Source organism: Conger conger, chromosome 18 (genome assembly GCF_963514075.1).
Source record: "Conger conger chromosome 18, fConCon1.1, whole genome shotgun sequence".
Classification (NCBI taxonomy): Eukaryota; Metazoa; Chordata; class Actinopteri; order Anguilliformes; family Congridae; genus Conger; species Conger conger.
This window is the reverse complement of record NC_083777.1, coordinates 26,240,191-26,255,190: the sequence shown is the minus strand read 5'-3', so window position 1 is coordinate 26,255,190 and position 15,000 is coordinate 26,240,191. Positions and strand designations below refer to the sequence as shown.

General features: G+C 51.1%; 1 protein-coding gene across 2 annotated transcripts in view; it reads left to right on the top strand.

Moving 5' to 3' along the window:
• The window catches only part of srbd1 (S1 RNA binding domain 1), a 95,050-nt gene that overhangs the window by 16,783 nt on the left and 63,267 nt on the right, over nt 1–15,000 (top strand). For both annotated transcript variants that reach the window (XM_061228026.1, XM_061228025.1), the window contains exons 11-14: nt 1,082–1,189; nt 1,845–2,002; nt 3,175–3,265; nt 3,451–3,558. In XM_061228026.1, coding sequence (XP_061084010.1) covers nt 1,082–1,189; nt 1,845–2,002; nt 3,175–3,265; nt 3,451–3,558 — 465 coding nt within the window. The remainder of the gene's footprint in view (nt 1–1,081; nt 1,190–1,844; nt 2,003–3,174; nt 3,266–3,450; nt 3,559–15,000) is intronic.

Sequence of the window (15,000 nt, the reverse complement as noted above, 5' to 3'; positions counted from 1 at the left end):
TAATGACAGAGTGATTGTAGTGTAATCCTCATAAAAGGTTTGAAAATGACACACTGACGAATGACAGCCTACAGCCAAACTTGTTTTTCAATGGGATTATGTGTGGCTTACACTAGTAAACTTCACCAGTCCTGTTCAATCAATTGATTTTAATTTTAGAGAGTGATGTTCGTCCATAAATATTTTCATAATAACAAATGGATACTAAATTCACTTAAGACAGGCATATTATAAAAAAATATCTTTATGTAACAGGCAGACTATTTTTGTGCATTATTTTGAAGACACAGTTGCCATGGTCACCGGCTCTGTTTAGGAACAGGCCCTCCCTGCCCCTCACATCCATTGTGATTGACAGCTGAGGGGCGGGGAGCCCTTCCCAGTGTCCCGCTGCAAATCAAAATGGCGTCCTCCTGTCTGTGTTTGTCCTCCGTCCTCCGCTGGCACACAGGCCTCCCGTCTCCTTTCTCTTTATCTCTGTCGTCTTTTCAGTGAAACATTCACTGACTGTCATCCGCTCTCTCTCTCACTCTCTTGCTCTCTCCCCCTCTTGCTCTCTCCCCCATCTTTCTCTCCCTCCCTTCCTCTCGCCTTGAATGCCTTTCTCTCCCTCTCCGTCACCGTCTCTGTGCCCCGCTCGTACTGAAGTAATCTGTCACCGCTGTGGCAGTACTGTCTGACAGCGGCTTGTGCGTTCAATCAGTTCAGCTGTGCGCCTGTCAAACTCACACCGTGCTGCTGTTACCTACTTCACAGCCATTTGTTTATTTCAGTGGATAAAATCTTATCGGGGGCCATTTTGTGTGGTAAAACAACTCCCCCGGAGGTGAAACAGGTTTTTCCTTATTCGCTTTTTATGGAAATCTTTCAGAAGCGATTTTGTCAGTGGCTCGTCCTCAAAAATAGTGTTGCAGCATATGAGTTGAATAGGCCGTTTGACAGACTGGGGACATTTGGAGGAAATCGTCTCGGGGACAGATGGAAACTAATGTTCTCAGAGTTTTTGTCAGTTTTTGTCATTCCCTCAGAATTGTCTGAAATGCTGTTGGTCTCGTGTGACTGGCTGTGTGTGTGTCTGCAGATGGAGGCCGAATGGATATGCCAGTAATGAGCTCATGAAGATCTTAAATGATGCGGTGGAAGACTCGTACAAACGACTCATACAGCCCCTGCTCTGTAGAGGATATAGGTGTGTACTCATGGTTCTCCTTTGTGTGAGTGTGTGAGTGTGTGAGTGAGTGTGTGTGCGTGCGTGCGTGCGTGCGTGTGTGTAACTGCACTAGAAGAGGACTGTGTCTGTTTCTGGATTTCCTGCCAGCTTCTTCTCTTAATTGGCTTGTCCATTTACATGATCTGACATTTTGGCAAAGTTCCTGAAAAACACACAAATGACAGCAGACGACGGTTTCTGGCTCCCGATATGAAATATTTTGCTGTGATTTAATCTAATTGAAGTAACTGGCAGTGGTGTATGGGGTTAGCTTATTAATTCCCTCACTGAGCCAGAGTCATCATTGGAAACAGAAACCTGCCTATATGCCAGCCCTCCAGGAATGGAAATGTTCATCCCTGGTATATACAGTCGGCCATTGGGAGTGCGTCTATAGCAGCGCTGCTCAGCTCCCCGTCCTGCGGGCTGCAGTGTCCGCGGGCATTTACTCTGACCTTGCACAACACCGCCTGATTTCCCTAATTATTTTACCTGCTTGATTCAGATAATAAGCTAATTAGTAGAATCATTGCTTCTTCCTTAAAGCACCTCTGTGTCTAATCTTCTCTCTCTCCTCCCTCTTCTCTCTCTCCTCCCTCCTCTCTCTCTCCTCCCGTCCCCCGTGTTTCCCCAGGAGCACGCTGACGGCCAGCGCGGAGAAGGAGTCCATCGCCATGTTCGTGCGTAACCTGCGGCAGCGGCTGCTGGTGTGTCCCGTGCGCGGGCGCCCCATCATGGGCGTGGACCCCGGCTTCCGCCACGGCTGCAAGCTGGCCATCCTCTCCCCCACCAGTAAGAGCGCACAGCGCCCCCTGCTGGTCACTGCAGCCTGGAGGACCTCGCTGCGCGGCAGGGGTCATCAAATCAGGGCCCTCGAGGGCTGAGAACGGCTGGTTTTCCACCCTGCCCTTTACCTGGGAGTCAGGTGTGAAGACAGTCTGGCCAATCAGGAGCACTAATTGTTCAGTTACTTTCCTGGGTGAAAGGAAAACCTAGGTTTTGGGGGATTTGATGATCCCGGCTCTCCAGTGTTTCAGGAGCAGCCTACTTTAGCATGGTCTTCAGCTCCCTTTAGAGACAGTAGGCATGGCTCAGTAAAGAACCAAACCCATGCGCTGGAATGAACCAATATCACTAAAAGGTTTTAGTGTCACTCGAATATTATTCTGATTACAAATACTGTGCCTGTTCCGTGTTTCCTTCACGAACACAGTTTAACAAACTAATATAGGTGATTTCCTAACTTGACAACTTAGCACTTGCATTTGTTTGTCAGGAGTAGGACGTTGTGTGTAGAAGTGTTTGTGACCCTCACCAGGGCCCTGTTGGAGTAGCATTGTGACATTTGGTGCTAGCCTAAGTGAATGGAGCCCTGAACCCCAGTGCTCCTCAGTGAAGCTGAGAGCCACAGACAGATGAGGTAAACAAGGAGGGCCTTCCCAGCATGCCCTCTGTGTGCGATGCCGCCCTCCGGGCAGCTGATTGGTGGCCTGCCGGGCCGCGTCAAAGCACCACCCTCCCCTGTCTGCTGTCCACACAGTCACGTCAAATGCCCCTCTCCTGCGTCTCGTCCTGCCCCTGTGACCCCCAGACCCCCACCAGACACGCCAGTCAACGCACCGCGTAATGGTGACAGACCGACTGACCTCAGACCACATGCTGCTGAAGCTGTCCAATCAGGTTTAGACTCTCTGATAGCCAGACAGGAAGGGGCACCCCCGCTGGGCACTCCTGCCAATAGTGAATGAGAGAAAGATAGCAAGATGGCCCCTTATATACAATGAGGGGGTTTGTTAATGATCATGGTCAAAATCTTTTCCTCAAAATGGTCTTCTCTCTTATATTAGAAAGTGTCACCATGAAGCCACAAACGTGCATGAGGGCAGAGTATTTGTATGCAGCCTCTTCACATCTCAAAACATGAGTCTTCTCCTCTCTAATGTTTGTTGTGCTCCCCGTCCCAGGTCAGATCCTGCACACTGACGTGGTGTACCTGCACCAAGGGGGCGGGGCCAGGGAGGCAGACAAGCTGCGCTTTCTTATGATGAAGTACAGGTAGAGTACAGCCCACTGCCTCACACTGACGTACACTCAGCCCTCCTTCCTTCAGAAATGACCCCAGCAATAAATATCATGATGTCCCATATTGCATTTACAGTATGATATGAGGTAGCTTTGTTGGGATACATTCTCATTGTGTTTTTTTTGTTTGTTTTGTTTTTCTCTTACCACCTAAAAAGCTGTCAGACCATTGCCATCGGCAACGGGACGGCGTGTCGGGAGACGGAGGAGTTCTTCGCTGGTCTCATCGCCAAGAAGTTCTTCCTGCCTCTGGATGTGTCTTACTGGTGAGAGAGCGCCTTCACAACACCTGGACGTGCTGTGTCTGTCAGGACATTTTCTGCTGATCCATACTTGGGCCTTCTCTTGCTGGTGTGGTGCCCAGTTTATTGCGAGACTTTAGTTCTGAATACCATTTCTCTTTGTGGTTCCCGTTCAACAGTAGTTCAGGTGCCTTTCCTTCCTAACAGGCCCGCTGATTAAGGCATTAAGCTGGACTTCCTGTCCATCTCCTCTTATAAAACAATCAGCGCATTTGATTATATAAGTATGTTTCATCACTCTGAAAATTCTCAGCGCGACCACTTTATCAGAGTGCTATCTGGAAGTGGAGTGATATTGTATTGACAAATCCCACATTTATTAATGGATGCCACATTATGCTCAACAAATTGTCAAAGGCTGCCAGAACAGGAGGATGGAATGCAACAATGGCAGCTGACAGTCGAGCAGTTTCAAGGTTCCCCCGAGGTTCTCCTGTTTGATAGAACTTTCTGGCGTGAGCTGTGTCTACGAGTTTACTCCGGTCCCATGATTCCCATCAATGCGTGTGTTTGGGTAGAGTCTTCACCCGTTGCTGGCTTTCAAAGGTGACGTGCTATTATCTCTTGAAACGTCCCGTCTGTAATACAGTATGTACACAGTGCATCGCTGAGCACACTGTGAGTTTAAATGAGTGATTGCACTGACCCCCGCTCATTGCTAATGCGTGAAATGTGATGTAACGCGAGAGAAGATGGCTGGCAGTGCGTGTGAATGGAAGTGGCACTTTACACGAATGACCGAGCACTGGCCCGGGGAGAAGGGGAAGGCTTGAGATTACATCCAACGCCCAGCTGTGAAGAGCGTGCTAGTTAGGCGTAGCATCATAAGCTAAACGTGAACGTTATATCGCTGTGGACACTGTTTACGATGGTAATGATCTCTGTGACTTTCAGAACGGAGTAGGCTGATGAGGTCTGGGGTTCTGGGCGGAGGAGGGGTGGGGTGGAGTGGGTGGGGAAATGGCAGCTGGCAGGAACGTGTAATTCTTCTGGGTTTTCATGGCAGGTGGACCATGTTTGATTGTCCCTAATTAAAAACAAATATTTCGTACTGTTCCTACAGCCAGCAGAGCTTCATAAGCTTAACAGTTTAAATAAAACTTTTTTCTTTTTTTTTTTAACTCCCATTGTTTCTCCCACGGTCCCGGGTTTATTGACTTTGGGTTTGGGTTTGGACTGGACCGCGGCCCAGAACCAGTCAGAAGCGGTCGGTGGCGCTGGCTTCGCGGATCGCTTGGCGCTGCCTGGCGCGCGAGAGAGAGAGAGAGAGAGAGGGAGAGGGAGAGGCTCGACCCGTTCCTCTTCCTCTCCCTCCCCGTCCCACCGCGTACTGACTACCGTGTCTGTTCAGAGACCCCAAACCAACGGGAGCGTACACGATCTTACATATCTTTACCTAACACCCCCCCCCCCCCCATCCCTCCACCACCTGTGTTAAGAGTGACAGCAGAGACTGTGGGGTCAGAGGTCACAGCCGGGGGATTTCACAGTCTGGGACAGGGGGTCGAGTGAGCGCTGCAGCTGGGCCGACGTACAGTAAATCACGCGCGTTCTTAACGCCGCGTCTCTGTTCAGACAGAGGTCAGATCGCCCTTTTCTCTCTTCTCGGGGTTTTTATTCTCCGCGTCTTTATTTCCCTCCGACAGAGAGGAATGTGGAACGGCTCTCTGAAGCCGTCTCCAGCGGCTCTCCCGTATCCGTGCGCTGCTGACCTTTGACCTTTCCCCCGGTGCAGGCCCTAATTCAGCGTTCGTTCTCCCCGTCTGCCGGTGACTGACTCGCTGACACCGGGTTCAATCAGCGAGGAGCTGTCCGGGGAATTAGGTCTCGAGTATCTGTTTAAGTACAGTATCCCCCCCCCCCCCCCAAACCAAACCGACCCAACCCCCCATATCCCATTTCTGAAAATCAATCAAAACGCAGTTCATTTTGGCCAGATCCCAGTTGGGGCGGAGAAGTTGAGCCGTGTGGAATTTGTCCAGAAGACAGTTCACCAAGTCTGAATGTCGTACCGCATTTCACAGTCAATTGTTTCATTCTTGAAAAACGTATCTCGGATGGTTTTATGTCCTCATTTTTATTTAAAGGTCAAGTGCAGCAGCTTAAAATATTTGATGTTGCCAAAATGAGTTTGTGCCTGAAATGAAGAGTGTGTCTCTTCACTTGTCTGAGTCTTTGAAATTACCCTTTATCGACTCTGACTTCATTTCCCGTGAAATTACGTCAGGTTCGTGTTGTATAGCCGTTGCTCCATGACTCACGGAGTATGAATCGGTGTCTTTTTAATACTTTTATCCCCGTTCTTTTCCAATTCTCGGGGCTCTCAGGGCAGGACCAGTATCCCTGTCTTGTCCCGCCCCTGAGAGACCTTCAGTCAAGTCAGGAGACCGCAGGCCGTGATTGGATGTCTGGAGCTTGTGGTGCCAGCTGTCAGTCACTCTCCTGACACAGCGCTGTACAGCCGTCGCCCTGGCAACGTGCAGCTGACTGCAGTAGCCTAGCTGACACCCCTCTGACCGCTATGGGTTGGGGAACGGGTGTTGCTGTTGGCAGTCGTGTATCTCCCCACGGTATATTCCACCATTTGAAGAGGGCATAGACCGGCTCTCGCTAAGTTAGCGGCCCTTGAAGGAGTTTTTCCTGTGGTAAAATTGAATGGGCACAGACCACAGAGCTAAATATGAAGAGTTCTGCGGTACAGACTTCTTGTCACTCGAGTGTCTTTTTTTTAGCCTGGTAAATTTCCACAGGAAAATGTGCTCAAGTTTCTATGGGGAGGGAAGCTAAGAAATACATCAAACTACTTGTCATATGAACGGTCACCTAGTGTATAAAAAGTCTGTTTGGTTTCATTGTGATATATTACACGCCGTATATCGCCTATTTGTATCCGGTAGGAAAATGTATCTAGTCCGACGTTTAACCCCTCTCATCCTGTTATCCTCATATCCAGCTGTTCTAAGTTCTGGAGACCACAGATTGCCTCCGTTTCATTTTAGGCTATGCATTGGATTTACTCTTCAGAGCTCTCTGGGGTTTAAGAGAAATCTCATCATCTTCTAACTGCTATAGTGTGTGTTGACTGTGGCTCTTTGTTGAAGACAAACAACAGCCATCAACCAGGAGGCAATTAGAATCAGGACTACCTATCTCTCACCTGTGGCCTCTCTTGAGCCGAGCTATCTCTGACCTCTGACCTCTCTTGAGCAGAACTATCCCTGACCTCTGACCTCTCTTGAGCAGAGCTATCCCTTGCTGCTCACAGCAATTCTTATTAGCAGGTAATGTTAGATTAAGAACTGTGGCAAGAGACGAGAACAAAATGGATCCCAAAAAGAGAGATGGTGGAGTCTGTCGTAAGGTGTGTGTGCGGGGGTTTGTACGCGTGCAGGTGCAGGTGCGTGTGTGTGTGTGTGTGTGTGTGTGTGTGTGTGTGTGTGCGCGTGTGCGTGCGTGTGTGTATGGTGTGTGTGTGTGTGTGTGTGTGTGTGTGGATGCATGCGGGTGTGTGGGTGTGGGTGTGTGTGTGTGTGTGTGTGTGTGTGTGTGTGTGTGTGTGTGTGTGTGTGTGTGCGTGTGTGTATGGTGTGTGTGTGTGTGTGCGCGTGCGTGCATGTGCATGGGTGGTGTGTGTGTGTGTGTGTGTGTGTGTGTGTGTGTGCGCGTGTGTGCGTGTGTGCGTGTGTGCGTGTGTGCGTGTGTGCGTGTGTGCGTGTGTGCGTGCGTGCGTGCGTGCGTGCGTGCGTGCATGTGTGTGTGTGTAGAAGACGCTGAAGTCCGCAGCACTTCATTAAAGCAGCAGCCTCATTCGCACCGTCTGTCATCCGTCCCCTCTGCCTGCTGCTTCAGAGAAAGCGCCCGTCTTCACCACCTCCTCCCTCACCCTCACCCCCCTCCTGTCCCCAAGCCCCGCTGCACGCTGCCCTTCCGCCCCACTGCACCCCCGGAATGACAGGGGGCTCCCGCAGCCCCCACAGGGGCGACCGTCCTCCGGGGCAGCCTGGCCGCCGCCACACAGATCACGGGGAGGGAGGCGGGCGGGGGCACGATGCGGGGGCCGGGTCTGCCTGTTGAGCGGGTGTCATCCCGAAGTGAGTTAACCGCCACAGATCTCCTCAGGTAGCTGCTAGCTGCTAGCTGCCCTTCTGGATGTTGACCTCTTTTAAAAGGCCGCAGACAAACTTCCTCTCTTTGCTCTCGTCTCTTCTTCTGTTGTTTTTATTCCCCTCCTTCGCTGTTAATGTGGCGTGAAGGAGCGCCTGAGAGAGGGGTGACAGGAGCGGGGCGACAGGAGTCTCTCTCTCTCTCTCTCTCTCTCTCTCTCTCTCTCTCTCTCTCTCTCTCTCTCTCTCTCTCTCTCTCTCTCTCTCTCTCTCTCTCTCTCTCTCTCTCTCTCTCTCTCTCTCTCTCTCCCTCTCTCCCTCTCCCTCTCCCTCTCCCTCTCTCTCCCTCTCTCTCTCCCTCTCCGGGCCCCCCTGAGTTAAGTGGTTAATGTGCCTCGCCTTCGGTGCCGAGAAGTGCCTGTCACGCGCAGTCAGCCCGCCCCTCTCCGTCCTGTCGCCCGGAGACCGCAAACAGGTGCTCCGCGATTGGCCCTGCTCAGATTAGTGCTGAGGACTTGACTCCTGCCAGAGACGGGCAGAACTGTCTCTCAGAGAGAGAAGGAGAAGGAGAGGGAGAGAGCGAGAGCGAGAGCGTGCTTCACCTGAACCGTGTCTGTAGATACACATTCAGACGTTTCCAGAGTGTCTGCAGTACAACTGCCGCATTTTAAAACGTAACACGTTTACCGCGTTGCCCTACTGTTCAAAAACTACTGTTTATAATTATACATCCTTTATCAAAGAATAGTAATAATAGCAGAATAAGTGCGTTGAAATAAAACAGCATTTGTATAATTCTTCCCCAAATGTATTTAAAACGGTTTGGAAATGTTTACTGATAAATAAAATATGATGATTTGCCATTTCCTGTAAAAAAAAAAATTCTTTTTTTTTTGTGTAAAGACACAAAAAATGGTAACTAATGCTAGTGTTTTACAGATGAGTGGTAGGCCTACCTTTGGGCTCTTGAGTGTGAACTGCACTTGAAGTAAGTCTGAACTGAAAATGTTAATGTGGCAATACAATACACAGCTATGTGGTGGAAATTATAACGTAGAAGCCCCATGCAGATTTCATAATGCCTGATTATAGTCTGGGCTATTTTCCCTCTACAAAGACTGCAAAACGAAACACTGGTACAAAGCTGTGTTAACAGCAAGGCAATATTTCTTTTGAAGTGAAACAAAATCAAGGAAGAATGCTAATGAAGCTGGCTGCATTAATATTTTGCAATATGCCAGCATTATTAATACTGTGAGTCTACTTTTATTACAAATGCTAGGTACTTCCATTTCACCTAAAAGGGAGATTTATTAATTAAGAAAACCAGCCATTGCCTAATCCCTGTCTCTTACATAATTAGTATTCCTCCTTGAGTTTGTTTCATTTCAGAAGAAATCTTGCGTTGCCGTTATCAACGCCCGCTTTGTACGACTTTAATTTCGCAGTCTTTGTACTGTACAGGTATTACCTGAGACACGATAAGTTAATCGGAGGTGCGCGGGAAGCGTTAGCATAGTTGGAATAAACGCAGTAACCTCGCCCCGGCGAAGCGAGCTCTTTATCGGGATGTTTTGCGGTTAGCCGAGGGAGCCTGGCTTCGGCTCCAGATAGCGTTCTCTCCCCGCCCCTCCCCTGCGCGCTTGTCAGTCAGGGCGAGGCGGCCGCGCTGATTCGCAGTGATGAGTAGCGGCTTCTCTCTCGGCTAGCACTCGGGCTGTCTTTGTGACGGGAGGCAGAGGTAATGAAGCCCGCAGGAAGCTTGACTCATTCGTGCTCAGCTAGCACTTGACTGGTAGTTCATGTTCGGAAAGTAAAGGTAGTGACCGAGGTGGATTTTTAAAATAATTTTATTTATTTATTATGTCTTCATTTTTGTTCCCCTCGATGTTTTTTTGATGCAGAATTTTTGCATGCACAGTAGTTCTTTGGTTTGCTTTCTATCTTTCCAATTTAGTATTTTTATTTCCTTTTTGCATTATTCAGATGCAGTATACCCAAATAAAGAGGGAGGGCTGGTGAGAGCTAGATTTTTGGTAAATGAAAAGATTTGCACAGTGACATGCATTCGTTTATGTTTTAATGGATTTTAGTGGTGACCTTCAATGGAAGAACAACAGATTGTTTCAGAATTCAGTTTTTTAAATTGGTTGTATGGCATTTATTACTACTACTGCTGCTATTGATATAATGTTGGCCTAGCAGTAATATCATTATAGTATAATTTCAATGTCTGGAAAGAGATTTTTAATGTTGTTCCATAAATCGATTGTTGCATAAAGTCGGACATAGATTCATGCCTACGAGTCCATTTTTAGGAGCCAATATTGCCAAACCTTGAAATGGAAGCTGCTACAGTATTGCTGCTCTCAGCCAGTGCCAGAAATTCCAGAGGGTAACCGGTTCTGATGGGTCTGTTGGAGCGGTGTGCGGTTAGTGGTGAGGTATCCAATGGGCTGTCCTGCTTTTCTGTTCCCTCTTCTCTCTCTCACTGTGTGGAGCCCAGCCTGGCTCCTCTGCCCCTCTCCCTCCGCTCTCCTCTCCTCCCCTCTCCTCTTCTCTCCTCTCCTCTCTCACACTGTGTGGGGAGCCCAGCCTGGCTCCTCTGCCCCTCTCCTCCCCCTCTCCTCTCTCACACTGTGTGGGGAGCCCAGCCTGGCTCCTCTGCCCCTCTCCTCCCCTCTCCTCTCTCACACTGTGTGGGGAGCCCAGCCTGGCTCCTCTGCCCCTCTCCTCTCCTCTCCTCCCCTCTCCTCTCTCACACTGTGTGGGGAGCCCAGCCTGGCTCCTCTGCCCCTCTCCTCTCCTCTCCTCTCTCACACTGTGTGGGGAGCCCAGCCTGGCTCCTCTGCCCCTCTCCTCTCCTCTCTCACACTGTGTGGGGAGCCCAGCCTGGCTCCTCTGCCCCTCTCCTCTCCTCTCCTCTCCTCTCCTCTCCTCTCCTCTCCTCTCCTCTCCTCTCCTCTCCTCTCCTCTCTCACACTGTGTGGGGAGCCCAGTCTGGCTCCTCTGCCCCTCTCCTCTCCTCTCCTCCCCTCTCCTCTCTCACACTGTGTGGGGAGCCCAGCCCGGCTCCTCTGCCCCTCTCCCCCGGAGCCTGGCAGGGTGCGGGGGCTCTGGCCTCAATGAGTCCGGTCCGATACACCAGAGCCGTAATTACCCGCCGCCACCGGCCCCCGGCGCCCGGGCCCTGCTGTTCGGGGCCCGAGCCAGTCCCCTGCCGTTATTCACTCCAAATTGCCACGTTTCGTTATCTCCGCAGACATAGATTGCGGAGCCCGCGTGAAAAAGCTCCCCTTAATTGTTTTTGAAATCCCGGGGTGATAATTGGTCAGTGGACGGGGTTGAGAGTGGCAGCCTGGTCGGGGGTGTTTGAGAAATGGGGTGGGGGGGGGGGGGTACAGGGGCCCCAACTCATGACACATCCTCCTGGGGAACCCTGAGCAGACTTCTAAAGTGCACACCTCTCCCGTTCTCGCCCGCCGGTTTAGCACATTTTCCGTAAGTGCTGCCGTCCTAATGATTGTGAGGGAAATGGCGGCCTGTTAAAGTAATTAAATGGGTACTTAACCCTGCTAAATGCAAGCCAAGGCCCGTGCCTTCTCCAACTCGCACAGATGGGTGGACTGGCAATTTGGCGAATCACTCTAAAGTTACCGCTGAATTTGTCATTTGTCATCTTCGTAGCCATCATGTACAAAGACATTTTAAGGCGTTTTTAAGTCCGTTAGTCATGTGCCAGTTTGTGCACACACATTTAGATGATATAGTGTTGAATTGTGAATTAGTAGTTGTGCTCTCCCTACGTGTGTTTTTGCTTTGCCTCTCCCTAAGAATGGGCAGTGTATTTGGGGTCCAGTTGGGATTGGCTAGGCTCTGTTGAGAACTGGGAGTTTAGCCTCCCCTCAGCCCGTAGTCTGACACGGGGGCAGGGCTGTTCAGAAACACCTGCCCCTGTCGTATGACATCAGACTGCGTGGTTCGCGGGTGTCGTGTCTCACCCCGTCTCGCAGCACCGGCGCACCGACAGCAAGCCCTGCCGCAGCGTGGACGGGGGCGGTGCGATGACCTTCGTTGTCAGGGCCTCTTAGGCGGACGCTCCTCTGCGCGGTGAAGGCTTTTGTCTGAGCGAATAAACGGCCTCCCAGCATTCAACGGGTCCTGAAAGGGAGACGGCTCGCTCCCCTGTCCGACCTCACGGGAACGCCGGACTGTGTGCCGGATACGCTAAACCACAGTGATATCCCCTGTAGACATGTCCTTGAACACGACGTCTGGGTCAAGCCTTATGCGTCTGACAGGACTGCCAACTGCATTAAAATCTGACATTCGGTTTGGTTTAGTTTACTTTATTTGGGCCCTTTTTCGGTGAAATAAATGTTGGCAACGTTCAATAGTGACATTGGGCTCCAGTTAAGCTGGATAAAAGAGGGCCTCCAATCCCTCAGTAAATATTTGATCCTTCACCTCGCTAAAGTTTTTTTTCACTATGCAAGTAATTTGCTGTGGTTTTATATTTTAAACTGCAATTTTGCAAAGTTGAGGGCTGAAGCAAATAAGATGTTTGCCCTACCCGATGATCAGGAAAAAACAAGAACCCACTGCAAACAGGATCTTTTACCCTTTTAATAATTGATATAAAGATAAGTAGGCGCTGTCCGTTCGTGGCGTTCATTGGCCGTTTGCAGACGGGTCGTTGCGGCTGTGGGCCTGGATGAGTCCTGAAGGTCATCAGGGTTCAGGGGCCCCCCCGATGAGCCGCTCGATCGATCTGCAGAATCTGCGCTAACGAAGGGGGCCGCGGGTTAGCGGCCTGACGGCGGCTCCAGCCCCCGGCCTGGGCTGTCCCGCTCCTGGGTGTGCGGGCTCCGGGGCCTGCTGCCGGCTGGAGAGGGGGCCCGTCGCCCCGCCCGTCTCCCTGCTCTCGGCCTGTCTCTCTGGGCCACGTCGTGATACAGGGGCCTGGACCGCGGACCGTCCTGCCCCATCTGTCACTCCTCCTGACCGTAGACCTGACATAGGGCTGACCAGTGTCACGCTGACCCCACCCCCCCGCTCCCTGCGGTCCTCCAGGGACCAGCCCCTGGCCTGTCAGTCAGCCAGGCAGCCCGGATCGCCTGTGTGGGGGGACGTATAAATCTGGTGTCGGGGATGGGGGCTAACACTAGGATAGCCAATCGATTATGAACACAACTGTGAGGGAGTTCTCAGCCCACCTGCTCTTTTTGGATTGGCTTGGTTCTCAGCCCACCTGCTCTGTTTGGATTGGCTTGGTTCTCAGCCCACCTGCTCTGTTTGGATTGGCTTGGTTCTCAGCCCACCTGCTCTGTTTGGATTGGCTTGGAATGCGATCACAGCGCATTGGCTGGTGTCCTTGACAAGCTGACGCTAGCAGCTGTCAGGAAACGCTCGCCTTGTCCTTACTCTGTGATGTCTGAATCAGGCAAGCACAATATGCAGGGAATATTGTCGTTTTCTGGGGTTTTTCTGGCATCTCTTCATTTTCGGGGTCTTTGCACAATTTTTCTGCATCATTAGACACCACTGGAAAAAAAGAGGGAAAAGTTTTTGTTTTTTTTAAAGAGAAAGACCTTCAGGTCAAATCCATCATGGATGTGAACTCCTCCTGCTCTTGTTTTGTTCGTTTCTTGGCCCCACTCTGAAACCCTCCTCCAGACCTTCACCCCTATCTGACGGGGCGTTCAGACTGAGGTCTCCCTGATACCCAGGGTTCCCTGACAACCTGCCCCTCGGAACTCTGGGCCACAGTGTGGCGCCAGCCTGGTGGGTTCCGCCAGTCGCTAGATTCCAGGAAATGAACCGCAAATAAAGTTAAAAATGCGGAAAAAGCCAGTCATAGCTTGTGGTCGTGGGTCCCTCATGAGTGCAGTGCTCCAGCCAGCTGGCTTGCACTGTACGGAGCGCAGGGGGTGACTTCTACACGCATATAAATGTCCTTCACCAGGGCCTTTTGTCTTCAGGTAATTAGCGCTCTTGGATCAGACTCAGCTGGGGCCTCGGGACTTCCTCCGGCGGAATCTCATCAAATCTCGACGTCGGATGGGAGCCTTCGCTGGGGGCGCTAGGGAGAGGGGCAAAGGCACAAAAGGAGGGGGGGGGGGGGGGGCGTTAGGGCATTAGGGGCAGAGCTCATGGGAGAGGAAGGATCGGGGCGTAAGACCGAGTGAAAGGGAGAAGGATAATTAGCCAGGCCTCTGTCAGTTCGGCCCTGGGCAGCCCGTCGGGTGATGGTTATCCTGGGATGAGTCTCCAAGGTCAGAACGCCGAGTCTGGGCTGAGGTACCCCACAAGGGCGGGGAGGGGGGTCCTCAATCCTCCTCCTCATCAGCGCCTGTCCCCCGCAGAACCAACGCCCGAGTCGCGGTCGAGCGGACGGTCAGGACCGGCCTGCGTCCTACCCCCCGTCCTCATTAGACTGCTCTCTCCAGGAGCTCCTTGGCGCTGTAATTGGATGCCAGGATTGGACGGGGTGTCCCTCATATTCCCTCCCCCCGGCTCAACGGCGGGACATGATCAGATGCAAACACACCAGCCGCTGGTGATGAACCAGCAGTGTCACCCTCCTCTCGCAGTGCCAACCCAGACATCTTCAGAGTATTCTTCCAAGAACTGTAATGCACACTACCGGTTCTGGGAAGAATGCCTTGTCCAAGAGCCTAGCAGTGACAGGATCTTGGCTCTTAGTTGATGTGGTCGATTTTGATGTGACCTTTTTTCCCGAATTGTGTTTTTGTTTTTATTCATTTGACAGAAGCAGTTGACAGAAGCAGACGGAGTGAATGTGAAAGTGTGAAAGCAGGTTTCTGAAAGTGGTAGTGCATCGTTGTGCTGTGCAGGTGCTGGCATCGTGATGTCACGGTTAGCTCGGGGTCAAAGGTCAGGCTCCCGCAGTAGGTGTTCCGCCAGCCCGCTGTGTCCTCAGCTCTGTGTTAGCGGGGTGTCCGTGCTGCAAACAGCCTGTGTCTCCGCAGTTGTTTTGCCTTTTTTGTCAGGGACGTTCACCATCAGATACGCACCATTACATTTAACAGACGCTCTTCCTACAGAACAACAGGGCCTCCCTTGTATAAGTTTTTACCTGGAGAAAAAGGTTATTTTTGTATTTGCTGTAGTGGGCAATTCCACAGTGACTGACATTACAACTGCTGGATATTTTGGCTGGCAAAGCCCAATACAAATACAGAACCCTCAATAACTCTTACCAGTCTCTTATGTAGCTGTATTGGGCTTTGCCACTCAAATATCCTGCAGTTGTAAAGTCAGTCACCGTGGAATTGCGTAC